The following is a 23,124-nucleotide window of genomic DNA, read 5'->3' on the forward strand; positions in this document are numbered from 1 at the left end:
CGACATTGCTCTGCTAAGCTCTCACAGCAGCTTGTTATCAAGGCGAACCGGACAGAGGCTGATCCACTCCAAGAGTTACAAAGGAAAAAAAAGCAGTATTTGTGACTCCCCTGGCAGAGCCTCACAGTAGCATTCTTGCAAAATACTATGCAAACATTATCTCTAGTTTAAATTTTTAAGTTCAAGATTCTTGGAAGATAATGCTGAAGTGTCTACACTGAAGAGCACTCATTATCTCCATGCTCTCAAGAGAGCAGCACAACCAGGTTTTTCAAATATAAATACGAAATGATCCATGAAGGGCTAAGTCTTTGCAGTGCATCCACAGGAGGAAAGTGTACCCCTGAGACAAGTGGTTTTGGGGCTCCCTGATGGTTGTCAGGGATATATGCATTGTGCACATCTGCATGGATACTCAGGGAGAGCCAAAACTGGAACAATATTAGAAGGATGAATGAAGATATTAAACAGTAAAAAGTCCTGAGAAAAGCCGCTTAAATTAAAAAGGATCTTCTCATACCTAATTCAACATTACTAATTCAACAGTTGATAAAAGTTCTCTGATCTCTCCAGCATGTCTCAGATTTAAATAATTTTCAGTAATTTTTTATTAAATAGCCTTTAAAATATTAATCTTGTAAAAACACAGGGAAATGCATATGCATTTTAACACACTCTTGCTTCACAATTACCACGAAGCCCAGCTGATACAAAATCACAGCCTCCCAGCTGCTGAGGGGCAAAGGGGTTGACAGAAAAGAAAGAGCTCACTCCCCCAAAAGCACGGACAAATGCTGTCCTGGAACACACCACCAGTTGTGCTAGATGTAGATGAGTGTTTAGGTCCAAAATAAGCACCAAACTTTCCAGAAGGGAGGCATTTACTGCAGACTGTGATTGACGGAGTATCTTGACCCAAGAAGTGAAGATGCAGCCTTCTCTGCCTTTTCCCTTCATGCAGAGCTCACTCAGACCCTCGTGACTGATGTAGCTCTGGCACAGTATTAGCTATTAACATTTAATAGGCGTCTCCTGTATCTAGTGGTCACTCACAGCAGGGGACCGATGTTTATGATTGAATACTTCAAACAGAAATCTTAGATGCGGCTACTTCTCAGGAGGAGGAAACATCTGAAGAATGTGTTTTTCTGATATTTATATTCCCCTAGAAATTGTGTTTTCTGTATGACTCACATCCATGTTTTTCACTTGTGATATTTTTAAACTCTGAGATCCAGCACTGATTGGAGCGCAAAAAGTGTGACTTTTCTCCTGTCCTACCCAAAGGCCCTTTCAGCCAGGTACAGGTGACAGTAGGAACTGGGAATAGGTCATCTCCAGGTTTACTACGGGGACAGAAAGACTAAAAGAAATAGCTTTGGGATTTATGAACATCAGTCCTATGTGAAAGCTAAAACCTGGCAGGTTTGATGAAAAAGTATGTAGACAGATTTCCTATGAGAACATCATGTATATTTGAAAACAAACAGAAAACCCCACTCAGAATAAGGGCTCCTTTCTCTCTCTCTCCTCCATTCAAGAGTATCTTTACAGTCTAGATCAGAGCTACATTTTTAAAAATGCAATTAATTAAATCAAAAATTCAAGGAGACATTCTCATGACAAGTGATCCAATGCAGATTTTTTACATTCATTTCCTCCCGCTGCACATCCCTTTTAAAATTCACCATGCTCACACGCGGGCATCACAGAGAAACTCATGCTTGGCACAGCTACGTGGTAGGGGCTGCACCCCGAGTGTCCAGATCTGAAGCATCCAGGCTTCAAAGAGCCAAAAGACGCAGAAAAGAAATAGAACAAACAATGATAAAAGAGTTTCAATGCTTTGAAACTGGTCCCCAGAGTCCAGTTTCTCTTTCAGTTTGGATAATGCTGAAGGGTTCCTTGCTGGAGCAAGGCTCACCATGAAATCTTGTTGGCTGGGCTAAAATGTCTTTAACATCAGGCAAACATAAATGCTGCCTTTCTTTAAATACAGTTTAGTTCCTTTATAGCATCATTCAAGAGACATAAATGCCAGCCTCAAGCTCAGAGAGACACAACTAGCTGTTCAAAGGAAAATCACGGGCAAGATTTTGCTCTGGGCGGAAGGATTTTGCGAATGGTTTGCAAAACATCTTTTTCTGCAGGAGCCAGAAAGAGGAGGAAAGTTGAGGCAGAAGAACCACATATGAGCAGTCAGAACAACAATAAAACCTGGAAATTTGAGAAAAGGTAAGAGAGGGGTTTCTGCTCAGCCAGGGGGGAAGGAGGCTGTGGACTCAGTGTCCCTCATTGGGTGCAGGAGCGCACCAGGCTCCTCTGTACTGCCAGTGCGAATAAACACGAGTGCATCACCAAAACATCTGAAGTAACTTCTTCTTTTAAAAGAAATAACCTGCAAAGGTATGAAAATCTGGCTAACAATTCAGATCAAAAGGAGTAACATCATCACAGAAACCCATTCAGTCTACACAAAAATCTCTCCAGCTCTCCAAATGACAAGAGAATACACTGTTTTCTTTGCAGTAACCCAGAACTGTACAACATACAGAGTTTAAATCCATTCCCATTCAGATAAGTTATCTCTTCCCCTCCCCACCAGCAGCTTTTAAAAGATGCATCTTGAACTTACAGCACTGGAGGGTTTTTTCTTCTCAGATTTTTAATTCACTGGCATCATAAAGACCTTTAGCAATTTACAGTGTGAAGAGCACTTTCTCTTTGGATTGCCCTGCTTTGAGCCAGTTTGTACATTACAGTCACTTCATTACTTACATCGCATTACACAGGGGCAAACGAAGCAGCCGCACTCTTCTCTGCAGCAGATGTGCCCCGGGGCTAGCACAAGCCAGATGTTTCCCAGGGCCCCACATCAGGCGCAGAGACTGGGCTGCCCAATTGCTTTACCCCAACTGCCCCTCCGCAGTGTCGAGCCAGGCAGCACACTTCTTACCCTCACACTAGCTTGAAAGCGGGGTAAATCAGAGAAATAGGGCATAGGAGGCAGGCACATCATCAGGCTACACTAATGAAGGCATTGCAGTTAGTAAAACCAAAAAAAAAAAACCCAACCCCAAACCAACAAACCAAAACTTGTGGGAGACGTCCAAATTCTGTTGAACTACGGAAGGAACATCAGAGGAACCAGAATATATTTCTTCCTGCCTCTTGCTGTGATGGTCTCGGCTATTCGTCCTCCTGCAAGTCAGTGGGATGCATGCCAGGCTCCTCAAACCCTGAAGCCACACTCCCCACGTGTGGTTTTGGTGACAGTTTCATCAGGGGTTGAGAGTCACAAATTGCAGGCTCAGCAACTGTGACCAACCAACATGCAAAGCTTTCGCCCTGTTACTCAGTTACTAACGAAACAGCATCTTGGCCAGAAAATCCCATGGGTTCTCCTCAAACATGTTCAAAGCAGAGCACTCCCACAGCTCATTGCCTAATTCCTGACCACTGCTTCTGCAAGACATCTCTTTTCCCTGGGCCCTTCCCATCTGTACATGCTATGTGTTGGCTTTAAACATCGCAAACAATACAGGTGGTAAAAACCAGAATAGACTGCAAGAAGCTCACTTCCCTCTTTGAAGGCACCTGCACCTCCTTGGTAACGCGGTAAGCTGATGAAATGCCAGGAGGCCAGTCTATAGGGAATACATGAGCACTATACATGGCATGTTGAATCCAATTTCGCTGCGTACCACCATATGGAACAGAATCTCAGCGGCATCAAACGTTTACCTAAACTCCATTAATGTCTTCTGCAAGCCAATATTTATAGCATACACACCAGTAGCTGCTGTCAGAGTGTGTATAAATGTTAAACTGAACTGTTAAAGAAACATAATGACAGATGTAGAGATGCTGAAGAGTGCAATCTATTCTAATTTATGATAATTTATTTCCATCATCTGGAGCCCTATTCAGAAGAGAAAGCTGAATGCATCCCAAAGCGCATCACAGGGTGGAGCATAAAAATCCCTAGGAAAAAAAACCCTCTTTTAAACCAAGCAAGAGTACTCTCGTTCTAACACCCGGGACATGCTTAGCAATCTCTCTGTGCAGAATTAATACAGATGTGGGGTACTCAAGCCCTGCCTCCCAGCAGCCCAGTGACACACAGGTTTTATTCCAAGTTGGGAATAGCTGGGAACTGTTTGTCCCATGAGAGATGTTTGATCATTGCTGAGTCACTACTTTTGGGGGACTAAGCTGCACAAAAACCATTTATTAGCTCTGTCAGAGCCTCTTCAGCTCCATTAACGACCAACGCTGCACCCATGGGTGGCCAGCTCTAATGAGCACATAAACAAAAGATGGAAAACTATTTTTAAAAATGAGTGGACTAAGCCATGGTGAGCTACATGGCAGAAAGAGCTTTTATTTTAACTCCTCAGCAACACAAGCTGTGCTGGATCGGTTCTGCCATGAGACCTGAGCCCTGTTTCAATCTCCTGTTGCTGTCATTCTGCAGCAAAAAACCATAATGAAGGGGATGGGGAAAAAAAAAAAGGAAAAGGTAAAGAAAAAAACCCACCAAAAGCAGTGACAGCACTTGGTCCCCACGGTGGAGACTGTTGCCGGGCCGTGGAGGACTAGAGGCAAGGAGCTCATGGTCACGGCATCGTCCCTCCCCGGGAAGCGCCGCCACGCGCGGTGGCAGGAGGCTTTCTGCCGCGTGGCACACCCAGCGTCCCCTGCATATGTCAGCCCGCCGCGAAGCCAGCTCCTGCTGCCTGCCAGGGCCTCGCAATCTGGACAGGCACAGATTTTGTGCTGGAACGGGCGCCCTCTCCACAGAGCCGCCTGCCACGAGTGACAGGCTGCAACGGCAGCAGCGCGAGCACCCACGGAGCCAGCGCAGCAAAACACGGAGGCTTACGGACACATCTTGCTGATTCTCTGCTAAGTGGACTGTGCTGGGTCTGTGTAGCTCTGAAAAGCTTGATGTTTGACCCAAAAAAAGGGCTAGGCACACATAGACTACAGCACCAATATGCACACACTGTCTTAAAAGTCACATGAAAATTTTCCACCAAAACCGTTTTCTGCTTCTTAGACTCATTCATCTTCTTCCAAAAAAGCTGTCATCTCAAAAAAAAATGCTGATTCTTCTCTGCAAGTCCCAGTGCTAAGGGCTTGCACTATCTACGCTGGGAGCAGCACCGCTGTGCCTCCAAGGAGTTTGCGCTGGCCCCTCACGCTGCCCCGCTCTGTAAATCAGGCTCCGCAGCCGGACTATGCTGCACCGATGTGCAAGAGGGTCACACTCGGTGTGAGCCATCACTGACTCCTCCAGGAGGAGCAAGCCTCGGCATTGCAGTGGGGTGTGGAGAGGAGGAGAATATGACCTGACCACTGTTTCTTTACACAAATATTTTGTGATAAAATATTGTAGTTTCTGGCACAAATATTTCTTCATTCATGAGCGCACTGGATGCCAGTTTCCAATGGAAATTTAGATTAAAAATTACTTTTCCCCCAAGGAAATGAAATTCCTTTTCCCAAATCAGTCTCTTTTTGATGCAGCGATGACAGATGCTTCCCTGACATCTAGGTATAGCCCAAATTGCGAAAGACAAATACTCCCCACGCTCCTCAATCATCTGCCCCAGGCCATAATACATGAGGAAAACTCACTCTAATAGCTTTCCTTACCATGAAAATACCACGTGCTCCCAGCTTGCTTACCTCCTCCCAGCATCATCAAAGCCCAGCCACCAGTTGTGCAGGGGAAACAACGCGTAACCACGTCTTTATTTGAAGATTTTTCCACACATTTAGAAACCGGCTGCGGTGGGGCTGCTTGGCTACATGCCGCTCGGTACCCACATTTTTCACGGCTGCATAGAAATCCAGCAGCCTGCCAAACGCTCTCAAACTGGGCACTTGGCTGGGACTAATCAATAGATGTGCCCAGTCAACACCATACAACGCTGCTTCTGCTCTCTTGACTGAGGGTTCAAACTTTATTAATCATCCCACTTGAAACTGATTTTGTTTTGCAATAAAATCACAGCTCCTGGCCTCAACCCTCTCAATGAGTAATTGCATCAAGGAACTCTTCTTGCAGCACCATTCACAGAAGTAGGTTAAAAATGGGGAAAGAATATGTTCAGAAAGAAGCTCTATTAAGCCATACTTGTGAATAATCTCCCTGTCCACATGCCTCTAGTCACCAGTTGGAAAAGTCAGGTTGCGATGCACTCGGGACTTGGCAGCATGCTGCTGTTGCACTTTTATCCATACTTAAATGCATCCTTGCGTCTGCGTGCAAGATTAGAACAAAACACTGCTACGCCACAACAGCAGACACCATGTACATCAGCTTGCTGAGATCAAAGGCACACGGCAGCAAAGAATTTAATTAAAATGTTAAAATTAAACAGGAAGGCATCCATTGTTTAATTTTTTGGCAAGCGTGCTCTTTCAAACCGGGACCTAATTCCACCCCAGCACGCTGACTGCCCTTGGAGATGGCAATCAGGAGAGCTCTGCCAGATTTATCGGCTGCTGGATTTGGCGGTGGGGGAATCCCACACTAGCTTTGGCTTTCAAGTACAGTCTCTAAAAAAGCACTTAGAAAAACTGCACAACTCCAAAGGATAATTAGTGCAATATCCATATTCTGCAGCAATAAGCCAATTTCCAGCAGCAAACCTAACCCTGTTGGGCTGGGCACGATATACACCTACAGGCATCGTTCCCCATTACAGTCCCAACAGGGAGCTGTGAGCTTGCCATGTTCAACAGCTCCCAGCCACCAGTCTCTCCATACAAAGATTGTTCTAAATGCGTAAAAACCTGATGCAGAGCAGTGCTTTTCTGTGTGCAACATTGCCTCTGCGTGAGGAGTGGCAGGGGTAAGCAACAACGTGGTTTTAAACTTGCACACAGATGGAGGACTTGTTTTGTTTTGCTTCAAGCATACCTCCAGCACACAGCCAGGGAGAAGATTATTCTGAAAACAGTTCAAGCAAGGCTCAAGTTTGCTTATTAAATAACTGCAAGATATTTCCTAGCATCCTGGGGTATTTTGACTTGGATGCTGAAGGCAGCCATAGGCCATAATACAGCCCGTATCAAGGAGGCCGAATCAAGAATCCATTTGTCTCCTTGGTTTTTGGGAACCCGGCAAGGAAGATTTTGCTACTTGTATAAAATGATTTAGGGTGCCACAGGGGCTTTTCACCTAATATTAGGAAGATTGGCAAATGCAGTGTCAAACGTGGGGCCCCAATACAAGCACCCAATATGCAAGTGCCAAAGGGTTTGAGCAGAGGCTTATCACTTCAAGCCAAAGATACTTTGGATTTGCATCACCTGAGAAATAACACGGGAGGACAGAGCATTAACATCATGAAAAGTGATGACTGAGGACAGACACAAACTTTTTTTTTTTTAAATTCAAAGAGCTCCTGAAGAGCTGTTACTATAATACTATAAATTCCTTCCTGTTGTATCAATGATCTTGCCAACATTAGGTAGCACTCCTTTCCAAGATCTGGGCAGAATTTCACCCTCAAAGCTTCAGGTTCTTGAGCACTTTTAGTGAATATTCAGTCAGGCTGTTTGCAGCAGGCTCAGGTACTTCTCACGGAATAAAGATCAAGTTGACAGGTCAGGAGTTTTGCAAGACAGTCAAATCAGATTTATTTCTGACAGGGTGTCTGGGACTGTACACGTCTCATCTGAAAATGTATAATACTTTATTGAAATCTTCCGGCTCCACAGTTTTTCTCCTGCTTCCTTAACACAGAGAAACAGGAGACTGCATCCCCCTCTGCACATTTCAGTGCCTAGAATGCTTGTCGGGGTCTCTGTTACCAAAGAGACATCCACGATCCCCCAGAAAAATCCCCCTGTGTAGGGTGTTATGATCTCCGGTCGCTCTGAAAATACCCTCACTAACTTCTGCCTTGCGATGGCACCACCAACCTGGGGCTGGGACATCTGCACCAGCACTTCCCTGGGAACAGGAGCCCACAGAGCTCCCCCTGACTTTTATCCCAAGCTCCAGGCTTTTTTTCTGCTCCCCACAGCATTAGCTCAGCAGCTCCTGCAGGCTCTGCCTCTCCCCAGATGCTAAGGCATTTTGGAAAAGGCACAGACGGAACAGTTGTTCAGAAAAACACATTTATTTATCCATTAGAACATCACAGAGAAAGGAAAGGTAAAACAACAAAGGGCAATGAGCACATTACTTCAGCCTTTCCTGGCCATTTTTCCTGGATCGTGCACATACGCCACTGCTTTAAGGACCAAAGTTGGCATTAGGCTTGTGAGACCTTTCTGTTTTCCTCTCCACGCTGAGGACCATAACATTGCTTCATGCCACAGACGGCCGCTCATCTGGAAAACCCCCTCTCTTGAGGGGACACGTCAGTCTAATCCTCTGCTGATCCTTCTCCCCTAGCAGCATTATGCAAAGACTCAACCATGGCAGTAACCGAGCTGTCCGATGCAAGACTGCCTGCCTGGATTTCACTGCCTCTCACCACAACCAACCTCTGAGCCTGACCAACAGGTGCTCTCACCTCACCACGCATGTCAGCTTATGTTTCAGCAGTTTGCAAATGCATGTAAATACTACATGCAAAAATCTTCCGGACTGTGCACTCATGGATGTGCCCGCATCCATAGGCTGCTAATAAGGCAACACCTAATCTTTTTTGTCTATATAAAAGGTTCTTAGAGAATACTTCCTTACTTGACTGAAGGCCATTACCAAAGCCTTTCAATGCCATAATTTGTATCTACAATTATAACCATCGAAATCCCCATCACTTTATGCAATTTAAGCATTTTCTTAAGCATGGGGAGCAATATCAGCTTTTCCAACTGAGTCAAGTATTCTGAATGGGAAAACACTGCTTCCAAAGACAAATCTGAGAAGCGTCTACAATGGCCAGAAGATAAAACTGTGCAAATTAAACAAAGCAAAAGCTTACAGTTTGTCTATATTCAGTATTCTTTTGCTTTTGCCAAAAAGCAAGCAAGCTGTCACCTTAGCAACTATGTCACACTTTGCAGTACATATGCCACTTGGAACAAACACCTTAGAAGCAGCACCTCCACACTGTATGTTCCTTTTCATAACGTTCTTTACAGCACTTTGCAGATCCCCTCTGAGAGTAAAAGCCATTAAGACCCCTTTGACCAGTTGCTGGGCTGGACAGCCAGCCAAGTGCTGTTTTCCACACCGCACCCCAGGACCATAATGCTACTTAACCACTTTTATTCGATGTCGAAGGAGAAAGCTGCGCCTGCAGAAGCGTGGCGTGAGCACTTTGCCTCCCATCGCCAGCCCTGCGCAGAGCCCAGCGTTACCCGCTTTCTGCCTCTCCCCCTCTCCTGTGTCAGGAGGAGGTCCTCTCTCCGGAGCAGAGTGGAGACTTCAGCCAGTGACCAGGAGGTCTCCTGCCCCTCAGGATCACACGTAGCGCCCTGAACCCAGGTGAACTCAGGGCCCACAGGATCCAAATGATGAAAGGGTTTTATCACAAGCACTTCCAAGCCTGTCCCCCCCGCCGCCCCCCCCCCCCAGCTGCAACATTTGAATCTGGAGATGTAACACGCAGGGCGCTTACCCAGGGCTCCAATTATGCAGATGGTGATTTACAGGAGTGATGACTGAAACATCTCCCTCATAAAAATTGGCAAGGAGATTTTAACCGTGTGTGTCTAATGGCAGAACCCTCTATCTCCACGCATCTTCTTGCTAGTTTGAAAGTCAGATCGTTTTTGTTCTTCCTTTCATAGAAATCTGGTTTGCATATATAATCAAATTTAGCATTAATGAGTCTCTCTTCTCATCTCCTATTCCTAATGCTTTGAACAGCCACATTTGGATAATGCCAGCAGATTCTGCCATCAAGAAGGTGCTTACCATGAGGAGGTTTTAACAAGTTTCACCCAGTGATTTCCACAGAAGCAGTACATTACCTCAAAAACTCCTGCCTCCTGGACCACTGTATTTCAATATACGTGCTAATCCTACATAACTCGTTTATACCAGGTCCCATTTTAGGCTGCTTGAGAATCATCGGGATTTAAATAAATTGTCAGGTGACCTTTTAAAATCAACTCTTCCACGATCACAACGTGAACCTAAGTGGAAAATGGCAGGCACTTCTCAGATGAAATATGTCATTTATTTGCAATGTGGTCAAGCGTTGCTGACCTTTTCTCCTTCCCTCCTTGCCTATACCAGCATTTGTACCATTTTAACAGCCACTTTTTGATGGGACAACATTCGCACAGTTCTCAGTTTCCAACAAGATATGCACACAGATAAACATACACGCGAACAGCGTGCAGAACAGCCAGCTCTCTGCACTCTGTGTAAAACCATGGGACCACAAGACAGATTTTCTGCTCCTTCACTTGTGTTCTGAGTTTCCAGTCTTTAGGGCTTCCATCCTTCTTCTGCTACCCTGATCTGAAAGCATATGGTTTATCAAAGTCAAAGGTTTCAGAATCACAAGACTCCCAGAAGTTGAGACTTTGAAACCACAAGGTAAAATACCATGTAGGGACTGCTACTGCTTCTGCTGCCTTTATACCAGTCCCACTGACAGCGTGACACATGGCTTTCACATCTGTCTTCAGTGAGACTACAAAAACTTTTCAGATCTTTCCTATCACACGCAAAACAGCCTGATGCCTAACGGCAAAGTCCATCTCCCAGTTCTTCCTAACAAAAATAACTTGCCCAATAGAGTTCCCTGCCTGCAGATTACCGATGCCCCGATACGTGTTCAGAAGCTGTAGGTCCAACGACAAGGACCAACAGAGCCTGTTCGCAGGGCTCGGGTCTCTTGGACGCTCACATCCCGTTGTTTCACTGTGGCAATTTTTGTCTGTACAGAGCTGCAGTGTACTTTGCATGCATTTTGCTAAGCTGCCTAGAAGAAATCATCCAATTAATGACAGCTTACAGAGAAGGGTTAGTTACACAGTAATTACCTTTCCAATATTAAAATACCATAGAAATGGATTTACTTTTTTTTTTTTTATTAAGTAGCACATGTTTTATCGACCTGACACTACACATAGAAGAGCTTTGAGGCAGTGACTGGGACCAGGTTTTCAAGAACAGCTAGGTACCTACATCCCAAGGCAGACATCAAAAATTTGACAATACATTTTTCGTATGTGTTTGTGTATCTTGCATATCAAGACGGATGGATGGACCCAGCAGTCAATGCAACATTTGATCCTGGCATTGCATAAGCAACATCAGCAGGCAGAAAGAAACATTATTTTTATTAAAGCTTTTCTTTCAATATGAGGGTAGAGAAGATCAAACACTCAGCTCTTTGAGCCCTGCATCCGTGAGGAGCACTAAGCTTCATCAAGGTTACCCTGCTCCATCACACAAACTCTCTGCTCATGCAGAAACAGCAGTCTTCTGGTTAACCAAAAACCAAACAAACACAAGTAAACATGATGAAGAGTCTCAAGCAACTGTAAAATCTCAGGCCCATAATGCTCTACACAGCAAACTACTAATCACACATGCCTCATGCAAGCACTACCTTCTCAATTTTTTTTTCATTTATTTTCAGCATCTCAAGATATCTAGGCTTTTCTAGGACACACTTGAAAGCATGCAGCTACTTATGTCCATTCATATGCATGCAAATGCAATCCAACAAAAGCGCTCAGTGGCCAGATGAGCAATCAGCATTAGGACAAAAGACAAGACTTATTATCAGTCTTTCAAGATTCAGATTCCCTTTGCCTTCCAAATACACATCTGTTTGCAAGACAAGGGGTGCTAACCCTTTCAGAATCTATACAATCAAAGCAAGCTTGACTCTTGCCAGGCTGGCAACAACTTGGCCTTTTCCTGGCTCACCAGTCAAATCATCATCGTGAAGGCAAGGAAGCAAAGCGAGGTTAGCTTGGTCCACGTACACACAGATTTTTCAAATCGCCTTGCAATTCCTTTATCCAGTTTCAACCAGAGATGAATGGGGATTTGTTGTCCAAATGCCCCGCACCGCTCTGGAAATCTTCAGCACGTCCCATGAATACGCTCATGAGCAGTGATGATCTGCAGTCATACAAGGCCTGGAATGTATTCTTCTGCACAAAGGCAAGAATTAAAACACCTCCTCAGGCACATTTGGGTTCATTGAACATCCTAAGGTCCACTTCGAAGTATCAAGAAAAGCCCCAGTGTCCACGAGATTTATCCTGCAACATAAATGACTCACATCTGCCCTGACACAAGCAGCACTGGCTTAGACAGGGCTACTTGTATAGTCTTTGTGCCCAAAATACCCCCTTCTCCTGTGCCCATACCAGCCTGGACAGGGCTGCAAGCTGGCGGAACAGGTAGCTTGTTTCATGGTATTTTAAAACAACCACCTGCAGATAACCAGCAAGGCAACCACAGCACCTCCCAACCTGCAAAACGTTGGAGTTTCTGCAACTCTGCTATTTATCAAGGATTACAGGGAAAGGCATCACAGACAGCACTGCAGCTCCTGTTATTTTACGTGGAAACTGGACAAATATCCGGTTGCTTTGGGTCTGCAGGAGAAAAGTTGTTTATGGCAAATCACTTCGAGGAAGCAGCAGAAGTAATTAAAAACCTCAGCCTAGTGATACAAAGTTTCCATTTTAACCAAAATATTTTTGCAGGTAACCACCTGATTATACATGAGGTAGTTCACACACACCACACCGCGATGTGCCGAGCCCTGCTTTTCTTAATTTGCTTTTGTAGGGCTCCAGAGAGGCAATGACTGTGAAATGAACAGACCACAACTGACAAACTTGCTTGGTTTGCTCACTTTTTGTAGACCCCAGTGAAAGTGGTCTAAACTCATCCAGGGAGTCACAGGACTGAAATTAATCCAGGCAGATAAATGAACATATTTCTTCTCTTTCACCTTTCCTCACTCGTTATTGTCAGGTGCGCATATAGGAGAGTTGTTTCTCAAGGGAAGTTGTAATCGTGTTTGTGACATTGGAACTGACTGTAGTGCCACAGTAGCTTCAGAAGGACACCCCCTGCTCATGCAAAGATCTGTGGAGTAACAGCCAAGGGAATAAAGCGGAGCGAGAACAAACAGCTTTTAAAGAGCTTTTCCCTGTCCCCAGCGCCTGCCACGAAGCAAGAGTTGCCTCAAAGCTGGAAACACCCAGGGCCTATCTTGTACAGCTGTGGGCAGCTTTCCCAGCCCAGATTTGTGATCCACACACTCAAAGCACACAATCTATTACCAAGATAGAGTTCAAAAATGCAACTGTTGCTTTATTCCTACAAGTTTGGGGTTTTTTTTTTTTTATTATTATTATTTCACTTAACCTTTCCTGGGCTTTAGCCAATATTGTCTCTTAACGGCTTCTAAACGCAATTTCTTGGCTGAAAATAAGATTACAAAGTGCATGGGAAATACAAATTAAAACATTATAGCACTGTGAATATTCAGAAGAATCAGTCTTATCTCAGCATCTTCTCTCTGGGTGTTAGGGGATATTCAAAGTCGAAGACGGAAGAAGGTCAGATAAAGTCCCTCCTCCTCAAGACAGAGGGCCATGTCTAAGCTCGAATTTGCACACCTATAATTCTGCAAGTTACACTTTCACACCTGAGAAACCTACAGCCACCACAGTTGTCTCCAGACTTGCAAACGTTTGCGTTCCTTAATACACAAATTTCAGCAGCACTGTTGTACAAGAGGTTTATTAATAAAGACACGCTGAGCCACCGTGGGCCTACCCAAACTGCCTAAAAGGTGAGAGCGCAAATTCAAGGCTGGACTGCCCGGATCAGCTGAGGACATTTCGGTCTACACCATCTCCACCCTACCAGCCTTTCTGAGGAACCTCTCCACCTCTGCCATCTGTGTTGCAACACCACAAAGCCTCCCCCCAAGCACAAGAGCCACCCAACGCCCAGAATTGCTGCATCACCAGCTGAGCTATGATCTTTATTCCTGTGCAGATGCAATCTAGGACTCAAGTAGGAGGTGTTCAGAGGTGCCATCAGAAGCATATGGGCTATAGTACACAAAAGGGCAAAACCGCCAGTTTTCCTTTTCTTAGATTGCAGAAAGGGCTTTCCCCACCTCTGTGTCCTACCTGCTTGCTTTTCACACTAGAAATCCAAACCTTGGCTTTCTGGGAAACATGCATTAAAAAAAAGCCTAAGTTTTCCAAAAGCAGAAGTTAACACCTCCCTTTTAGATGACAAATAAGCCAAAAGAAGACAACATTAAAATTACTTGCAATTGCTTTCCCAAATCCTAACACTCTGTAAAACTGGGTGTTATGATTCAGCTGCCACATCACCCACATGACACCGGTCACACCCTCTGACAGGTGATTACTGTAAAGCACTGAAAAAACTCATCAGCATTAAGAGCAGGTTCAATAAATTCCACCGTCACCAGCACTTTTTACATAAAACCCCCACTCACATATCATTTAACACCTGAAATAAAACAGCTGTAAATCCAGCAATTAGTGGTGCAATTTGACTGTTCTGATCAAGCGCAGCCTGTCGGGGAATGTGGAAGCAGACACAAAATCGGCTGGAGCATCTGGTCTTTTTTTAAAGTTTAAAATGATAATTAGGTTGATAAAAGGAGTCTGAGGGAGAGACGGATGCTTAGTTGAGACCAGAGATGGTAGAGAAGGGTAGATAGCAGTTGGTAGGCACGGTGAGAGGAGAAGGAAGATGGGTGCAAGAAGACGAAGCAAATAGAGGTGGAATTTGGGTAATCCAAAAAGCCTTCCAAGTATATTAGAAAAGAGTCTGCCACACTCTGAGATATCATACACTAAAACGTGCTTAATTCTACTTACACATACATGAATACACGTCAAAAAGGGAATGAGTAATATCCCAGACCCTCCAGATCATCTTAAAAGTTAACACACTCTGCACCCTTCTCCTGCACTCCCTTATTGCCAAGAACTGATAAATCTCTGCTGTGTCAGAAGAGCTCTGTTTACATACAGCCACACGTGCATTTATATATATACAACCAGGCAATGTGCAGATAGAGCGGCCAGAAGAGTTCTACATGTAGCTTTCAATCATGACAAAGGCAGCTTTTATATTCAGCTGTTGGAAGAAGCTACAGACCTCGGAAACTGCCAAGAGAAAAAGAGTTCCCACTTGCTGTCCTGAGGACGCCAACACACAGGGGGGAAATGGTTTCCTCGAGGGCACAGCCCACACTCCTGAGCCCAGAGCCATTCCCAGAGGATCTTGCTTCCTAATCACCACCAGACATAGCTTCACTGGGCCGATAGTCAAAAGATAACCATAGAAATAGCTGTGCTCCCCGTTCTTCTGTTCTGTGGGGAGTGCTGCAGTGGTTGAAGCACCCTCAGACTGGTGTCCGGGGCTCAACCCCTGGATGTCCTGACTCCTCCTTGAGGCAGAAGAAGCAGCAGCAGGGCTGGGTGGGTTTGCAGAAGCTCTGGGCAAGGAACACAAAGGACCTTGTCCATCCTCCGCGTGCAGGTCACCTCGCTGCAGGGCCAACTCGTCCCAAGCCCATGGCACCACCACATCCCCATCACCCGCCTCCATGGGACCTGGTGCTTCGAGGTGCCCAGCGGAGGAGAAGGGCTGCTGACCACAGGCAGGGACAGCGTCCGGGGCGAGCAGCTGCCCCCAGCCCACCGAAACACCCCCCTCGCAACCACCCTGCGGCCGGGCCGCGCGCGGCGGGTGCAAACATGTGGATAAACGCACCCGCACAGGGACGCGCCCCCCAAAATACGGGGCTTACATAATTCCCCAGCCAGTCGGCGTTAGGGGAATGTGATTAATCCTCCATGACATGTTCTGAACTTTCCGTTCAGAGAGGCTCTCTCCTCCCGCAGACCTACTGGCGATGAATGTCATTTGACCTGCAGACTTCACTACGAATGAGCATCAGAGCAACAAACAGTGACATTGCTCCGCAAACCAATTATCTGCCTCCTTCCCCGCTCGGCCCAGAGACAAGTTTGCTAAATGCATAATGAGGATTTTTTTTTTTTTTTTCTTTTTACCCCTCCCATTTTTTTTAAAAAAACACACCGCTTACATCCAGCACGGGGGGGGGGGGGCACCCACAAACCCAGCCCCCTCACCGCTGTAGGACGAGAAACCCCAGCCTCAGCCCCTCGCCCCCAGCCCCCGCCACCGTCCCAGCCCGGCTCCCACCTGTTCCGCGGGGCGCAGCGCCGTGCGCGCACTTTGGGGACAGCCCCCCCCCCGACCCCCACCGCACCCCACCAGCCCACCCGCGCCCGAGGCACTGCCCGACACCCCCTCCCCGCCCCGGGACTCACCCACTCGAGCACCCTGAGGAAGGCCAGCGGCTCCTTCACCACGCGGAAAGTGCCCGCGGAGGCGAGCTGCGGGCACAGAGAGAGAAGGCAGTGAGCACCGCGCCCGCTCCGCGCTCCCCGCACCCCGCTCCGCCCGCCGCATCCCGCGGAGGCTCCGCGTACCTGGTCCACCGCCTCCATGGCGCCGCAGCCCCGCGGAGCCGAGCGGAGCGGAGCGGAGCCGCCCGCCAGCCGGGGATGCGCGGCGCTGCCCCCGCGCACGCCGGGCGGAGCAGCCGGGCGGGGCCCCGCGGAGCCGCCCCGCGCCGCCCCGCGCCCCCCCGCGGAGCCGCCCCGCGGCGCCCCCCCCCCCCACACCCCGCACCCCCCCCCCCACCGCGGAGCCGCTCCGCGGCCCCCGCGCCGGCCTGCGCCTCCGCGCTGCTTCCCCCGCCGCTCCCCTACTTTTTAAATTAGTATTGATTTTATTATTATTATTTATTTTTTAATTTCGGGGCAGGAAGGGAAAGGAAGGCACCGGGGGGGAAAAAAAGGGAAGAAAAAAAAAAAAAAGACAAAAACAAACCGCCTTCCCCAGCGCTTGTGAAGAAACTATTAATATTCCTGTGGAAGCAGCAGGGACGGGGCACGGCACCACACTGCACCGTGTCCTTCTCTCCCCTCTCGCCCTCCCGGGGCGAACTTGCCTGCCGGCCCCCCCCGCTAGCCCGCTCGCTCAGCGCCCGCTCCCTCCTGCTTTTGTAGCAGTTCCTTGACAGCAGAACAGCGCTTTCGGTCTTGCCGTTGTTCTGGCCTCGTTTCCCAACATAATTTGGCATTCCCAAATTCCCAACAAAAATGAGGGCATAATTATCATAGATCCTGGGTGGCACAGCCTGGCAGGAGCTGAGGCTCCCGGCGTCCAGCCACGCTTGTGCTGCCCTTGCGGCGTTTCCCGTTGCCTGTGGCATTAAAACATCGCCATGAGGGTTTTGTGATGGAGCCGGGTCCTGCCCCAGCAAAAGCTCAGGAAAAGTGCTGAAGGCACAAACCCATCCCCCTATTTAACAGCACATGTTTAGGCCCCGATTCTGCAAACATTTGCATATTCACTTAACCGCCACCCTGACAACCAGTTGTGCCACCAGAAGGACACCAGCGCTCAAATAGGATTTGGGCTCTAAGTAGGTCAGCGACTGCAATACCTGCCTAAAAAATACCTGAAGCTTTTATGCCCTGTAAGGAATCAGCCATCTGCAAAAGTTTAATAAGTCAATTAGTTGTGCTCAGACTAAAGCTCTATTTAAAAAAAACAAACAAACAAAAAACCAAACAAACCTCCAAATGCATTCCTGGAGTAAACAAGATGCATCTGGGGGGAATGAATTTCTGAAGGTTTCATTGGAATTTGAGGCAGGGGATTTTGGTCAAAGTCATGAATCTACAACAAACCCAGCTGACGACTGTGGTAGCAATGAGACTGGCTATAGTTTTTGGTTTTTAAATCTTCTTCTTGCTCTATCAAAACCAGCTTTGAGGTCAGAATTACAATTATATTTCATTTTTTCAAGGAAAAAAAAAAAACTACAGTTTTATTTTGTGCCTTCCTTTCTTTCTGCCCTAGGAGAAAAAACAAGAAAGAAAAACGGAGAACTTTTCCTTACAAAATGTTAACAAGTGAGCTTTTTTTATTTATTTAAATAATAACCTCTAAGAAACACAAAACACTTCTCAGCAATTCTAGTAACTGCCTGCTGGTGGCCTAGTGCCAGAGCCTCTTCACAGAGGCATAGGGACAGAGCATCCCTAAATCTCCAGAAGGCACAAGCAGGCAGGGACACAATTACCCCTCTGACTTTCAGCCAGAACTTCTCCCACTGGTGCAGCGCTGCAGGGCCAGGTCACTGCAAGTCCCCTGCCTTTGGCTCTCACACCTGAAGAAATCAGTTCAGTCCTCAAGAAGAGCACAGTAACCATGCTCCCTCCCACAGAGATTTCTAGCTCTGGTATCTGGTATCAGCCCTAGTTAGCTTGTGCCAGCACAAGTAACCACCAAAGATCTTGGCTGTGGGAAGTTGCGTTGCTTGTGGTTTACCATGACTCTCACGTGCTCTTGCCTCTAATAGGTTTCTTTCATGGAGAATCTTACAGCTGTGGATGTATTGAAGCAGTTCAAAAACCTCCTGGGAGATTAAAAAAATAATGATACGTTTAGGAAAGGCATAACTGAGCAGTAGACTGAAGAGATGTGGAGAATCTTTTTTTCCTTGATTTTATTCGTAGTATCTTCTGGAAAAAAAAAAAACACATATGCCCAATCTCCATTGACTGCCATGGAGAACTGGAAGCCTAATTCACTGAGCCTTTATTAATTACCTCCTAGTACAATCCTGACTTCTTTAATAGCACTTGACTTCAGTTTTCAAAAATTGTCAAAGGTAGAAAAATAAAAGCAAATATTAATACCTTCACCACTGGCGGGCTGGGCTCTCTTGAAGACTGGGATGGTGTCCCCACTGCTCTCTAGCTCAGCATACTTGGGCTTGCAGCGGCTACAGGAGGTCCCTCATACTGTGTTTTCCCTTTCTACTGTCCCAGCTGTGTTGTGGCTCGGTGCTCTTCAGTGCTCAGCCATCCCCACCTCAGCTCCACCTTTGGCTGGAAATCCTTGCAGAATCGTGGCAGCAACCTGATTTTGTAGGCAGTGCTCGGAGCCTCTTCTAGCCTTCATTAAGTCTTCCAAATGGCTGTTAACATTTGTACTTCAATATGGCAGAGTGTCTCTCTTTGTGTTTCACAGCTGCTCTCTTTACACATGGTCCCATTTAGTTTAGAAATAAGAGCATCTCCTTCCCAGTTCTTAAGTCTCCTAGCACAAACCTTGCTCTGCAAATTACATTAATGGTCCACATTTTTTGATACTACATAATAAAACACACTCTGAAACGTATGTTCTGACTTGCAGAGATGATACATCTCCAATTACTGGAGATACAGCAAGAACCTATACACCAAGATACTAAATTATATTCACTGTTCTCACACCTGTGAGGCTGCACTTGACATGCATTAATCAAAAAACGCCATCAGAGGTGCAGTTACGAATCTCCAAGATGAATGAAAAATAGTCTGGGGAGACCAGAAGTATTTCACAGGGACAGGACCTCACACTGTGAGGGCAGTCCCTAAAGGCAGGAGCCTTCCAACCTTTCCTTTCCTTGGAGGAGGTCAACCAGTGCTGCAGGGGAAGTGGCAATGCCAGTCCTTCATCACTGCTGGGGGCCAAAGCCCCCCGCAGGACACTGTTGGTTTAGTGCTCTTCCCTCTTCACTTTGGAAAAATAAACCTAATTGGCACAAATCCTGATATAGCAAGTTTAAAAGCTGAAGTCCCCATTTCGGGACTAGCATCTTGCGCAGCTACAAGCAGTGATTTCTTCCCTGTTTCTAGGGAGCATGTACCCTGATTTTTCATTTGGGTACAGGGAGTGGGAAACTTCCGTGACTAATGCAAAGGGTAAAAACTACATCTGTCAGATACTATATATCAGTAGGGAAAGCATCAAGATGTACCTACTTCTCACTCTTACCTTGGAAAGGTTTTCTTCCCAGAGCTCTACCAGAAGACCCTCATTAGACTTCTTTTGACCTACCTGAACCTGTATTCTGGCAAATAATTTCCTACTGTGTCCTCCAAGCACCAAGTTAACTGAATTCAGCCTTTTGCTCCACACCTGTGGACTGCAGACCACACTGCGCTGGAAAGCATCAGATCAATGCAAGCAGCCGATCGACGCAAGCAGTGCTGTGCCAGCACCTCTCCTGAGCACAAGCACATGGCTCAGGATCAAACTGTCCCTGTGGGAACAGAGAAACAGTCATTGCAAGAAGAGGACACTAACTTTGGGGATGTTCGTGATGCTGCCCCTGCCCAGGGCTGTGGCAGGCAGAGCCATGCCAGCCTTGAGGAGCTAAAAGAGGACAGTGGAGATTTATCTTTGCTTGGAATAGCTTTGGTTCAAAACTTACTTCCATCTGCTAATGGGGAAATGGAAGGGAATGAACTCCTGTTCTGCTGGACCAGACATTAAACGTAAGCTAGGTATACTTACATACAGATATATAAGCACACATGCATTACTTACAAAAATAAATAGCTGAAAATGCATTTCTCCTTGCGTGTGGCAGAGCACAAAGCCCATGATCCACGGGTCATCCAGGCTGCAGCATCAAGGACCAGACGGTGGGGTCGCCCAGTTTGAAGCAAGTTTAAGGCAACTGGTGATAGCACCAGTGCTATTTTTTTTTTTTTGTGAGCAGTTGGGTGTGGAAATGAGGTCTCGCACACGTGCTAGGAGGACCATATGGCACTTAGCACACCAGATTTCCCAGCTCCAGCCAGGCCTCAGTCTCACACTCTACCTGTCAGTCTTCTCAAGATCCACACTGTCGAGGGTCATTTCATCCTTTCGGGGTCTCCATCAAATTTGTTCGCAATACATTATCCCCAGAAAGGGAGAGCTTGGTGCCATCTCTTGGATCTTTCTGTTGTTTTTAAAGCTACCAGTCATTTTGATTAGGTTACAATATTTTCCCCTGGAGCTGTATTTTGCACCAGGGAGCTTTTAACCTTTTGCTGGCACAGGGGAGTTCGCTCTCCCATCCTCATGCCAATTGCCAGTCATTTCATGGCTTGGCTTCATTTGATGTCTTCACTCTAAGATTTAGTAACAGATAAGCAACAAAATATGAGGCCTTAGGACAGCCAAGAATTGCCTTCCACGTGACCAGGAACCGCATGTGGGGATCCATGGGAGAGACCAGTCTCTGTCCCTTAAGTCCCAGCCAGCTCCTGTACCATGTTTTCCAACACCCATGAGCCTCCACCCTTGTTCCATTTTCAAATTCTAGGTTTGCATCTCTGCCTATAAATAATAATAAACTTGATTTCCCAAGGAACCTCGTTTCAATTTTCCTTGTGTCCAGAGGATAGGACCAAGCAGGGACACCAGTCCCCACCCCAGTATGTTAAGGTCAATGAACTAAAATGCCACAGTATTGCAGAATATTCCACCCTCAGAAGCTGAAAAAAGTCTGCATACAGAAACTCACATGTGCTTGTTTCCGAGTAAAATAGCCTGGGGAAAAAAAAGTGTCTCAGTATGTTGCCAGAGAGACAATAAAAAGTCTTCAGGTTTCAAACCAGTAGAGCAATGATGCCACTGCTCATTACTAAGCTAAAGGTACAAAAGTATTTTTAAAAGGAGCTTTGTTGAATCAGCATTTTTTTTTCTAGCAACATGCACAATTTCTTTAAGCAGGGTTATTTTCAGAGTATGGTATGAAAATAATTATGGAGCACTTGCTAAAGGTTCAGTGATTAAGGCAAGCAGCCAGCTGTTTGGCTGCACAGCTGATGTTGACCAAAAAGTATCATGTCTACATGTCAAACTATCTTAATAAGATTTCTAGATCTCACGCAAGACTTACATTTATTTCTCTCCTGATCTCCAAGAACAGCTGCAGAAATCATCTTCTGTATTTCTTTTTGGATTTCAGTCATGTGCCTATGGAATGAAATTAAGAGTCCTATTATTGAAAGTCAAGTTCTCCTGAGTCTGAAAGGTTTGCCTGACTTCGCTGCAACCTTTGTTCTGTGTACAATGAGCGATCCTGATTTGATTTTAAAAATTAATCAGTCATTTTTCTTTTCCTCCTTAATCCTTCACTGACATCGAGTCTTGTCAGTTTTGATCCGAGCTTCCAGAGCGCATTGTCTGGCTTTAATCAAAAGCATTCTGTAATTAGGTTCCAGCTAATTTAGCTTAGACTATTTAAAAGCAAAAAATAACCTTGCTTCCTAGTAAAACCCAGCTAAGTTTCAAAGGAGCTGAAGAGGGGCAGCTTCATTTCATAAATATATTGCTGGCAGCCAAACTCTTCCCTTAAAAGCATGGGGATATAATTTATCCTGGGCATTTTGAGGGTGCTTTTGTACACAGGAACACAAAGAGCACAAATGAGCACGAGATGCACCGCTGCAGTCATATTCTGTCTCTCTCCAAAAACCTGGGTCTGGAGCTCTAGAAGGGACACTGTCAGGGCTGGGATCCTTCAAATCCGACCTACTTTTGCATTTCATCCTTTACCAGAGCAAACGTTTAAATACTAGAATTTTTTTTTCCCTCTTAAAGGAAGAGGGAAAATGTCAGGGCACTGGCACTGAGGTACAGCTGCAGAAACCAGAGCTGCTTTGGCGTAACCACAGAGGATGACGCTTGTACCACATCCTGCATGGAGATGATGCCCTCAGCTGTTCCAGTGCCATGAGGGACACATCTGCACATCATTGCTGTGCCCTGGCCCAGTGCCCGTTTAGGGCAGGAGAGCAATAGCAAAACCCTAAGCCCACCTTGCAGCTGTTTTGCGTGACAAAAACTCTTTTCAGGGCAAGGGATTGGAGCATCAGGGCTAGCCAGTGGTGGGGAGGATTCACTTTACCAGCTCCTGGACTGAATGAGAAATACTGCAAACCCAAACTTTGCTCCTCAATAGCAGTATAAAGGACATGCACACCACTTACAGCCTGACGAAGGGATATTGCATGCACATCTCTGTCCCAAGAGGTATTTCCCTTGTTCTTTCCTTGCTAGGGGAGCATCTATTTGCCTCCCTCAGTCTGAATTAAAGCTCTGCAATTTGGCAGCACGGTAGGTGCAAATCTCCCAAAACACAAAGAGGAAAAGCCAAACTCGCCAAAATCCTGCAATTCACACCAGCACAGCACTGCAAGTTGGAAGGCATTTTTCACAGCTGGCTGTGTAAGATAGCC

The 23,124-nt window shown here is 46.2% G+C and overlaps 1 protein-coding gene across 1 annotated transcript in view; it reads right to left on the bottom strand.

Moving 5' to 3' along the window:
• SYNPR (synaptoporin) overlaps positions 1-16,494 on the bottom strand; it is a 108,314-nt gene extending 91,820 nt beyond the window's left edge. Inside the window, exons 1-2 of the mRNA XM_086470297.1 lie at positions 16,477-16,494; positions 16,315-16,380 (exon numbers count right to left, since the gene is read on the bottom strand). Coding sequence (XP_086326423.1) covers positions 16,315-16,380; positions 16,477-16,494 — 84 coding nt within the window. The remainder of the gene's footprint in view (positions 1-16,314; positions 16,381-16,476) is intronic.
• Positions 16,495-23,124: the final 6,630 nt, after the last annotated feature.

The sequence above is a fragment of the Leptosomus discolor genome, chromosome 9 (assembly GCF_034619465.1).
Source record: "Leptosomus discolor isolate bLepDis1 chromosome 9, bLepDis1.hap2, whole genome shotgun sequence".
NCBI lineage: Eukaryota > Metazoa > Chordata > Aves > Leptosomiformes > Leptosomidae > Leptosomus > Leptosomus discolor.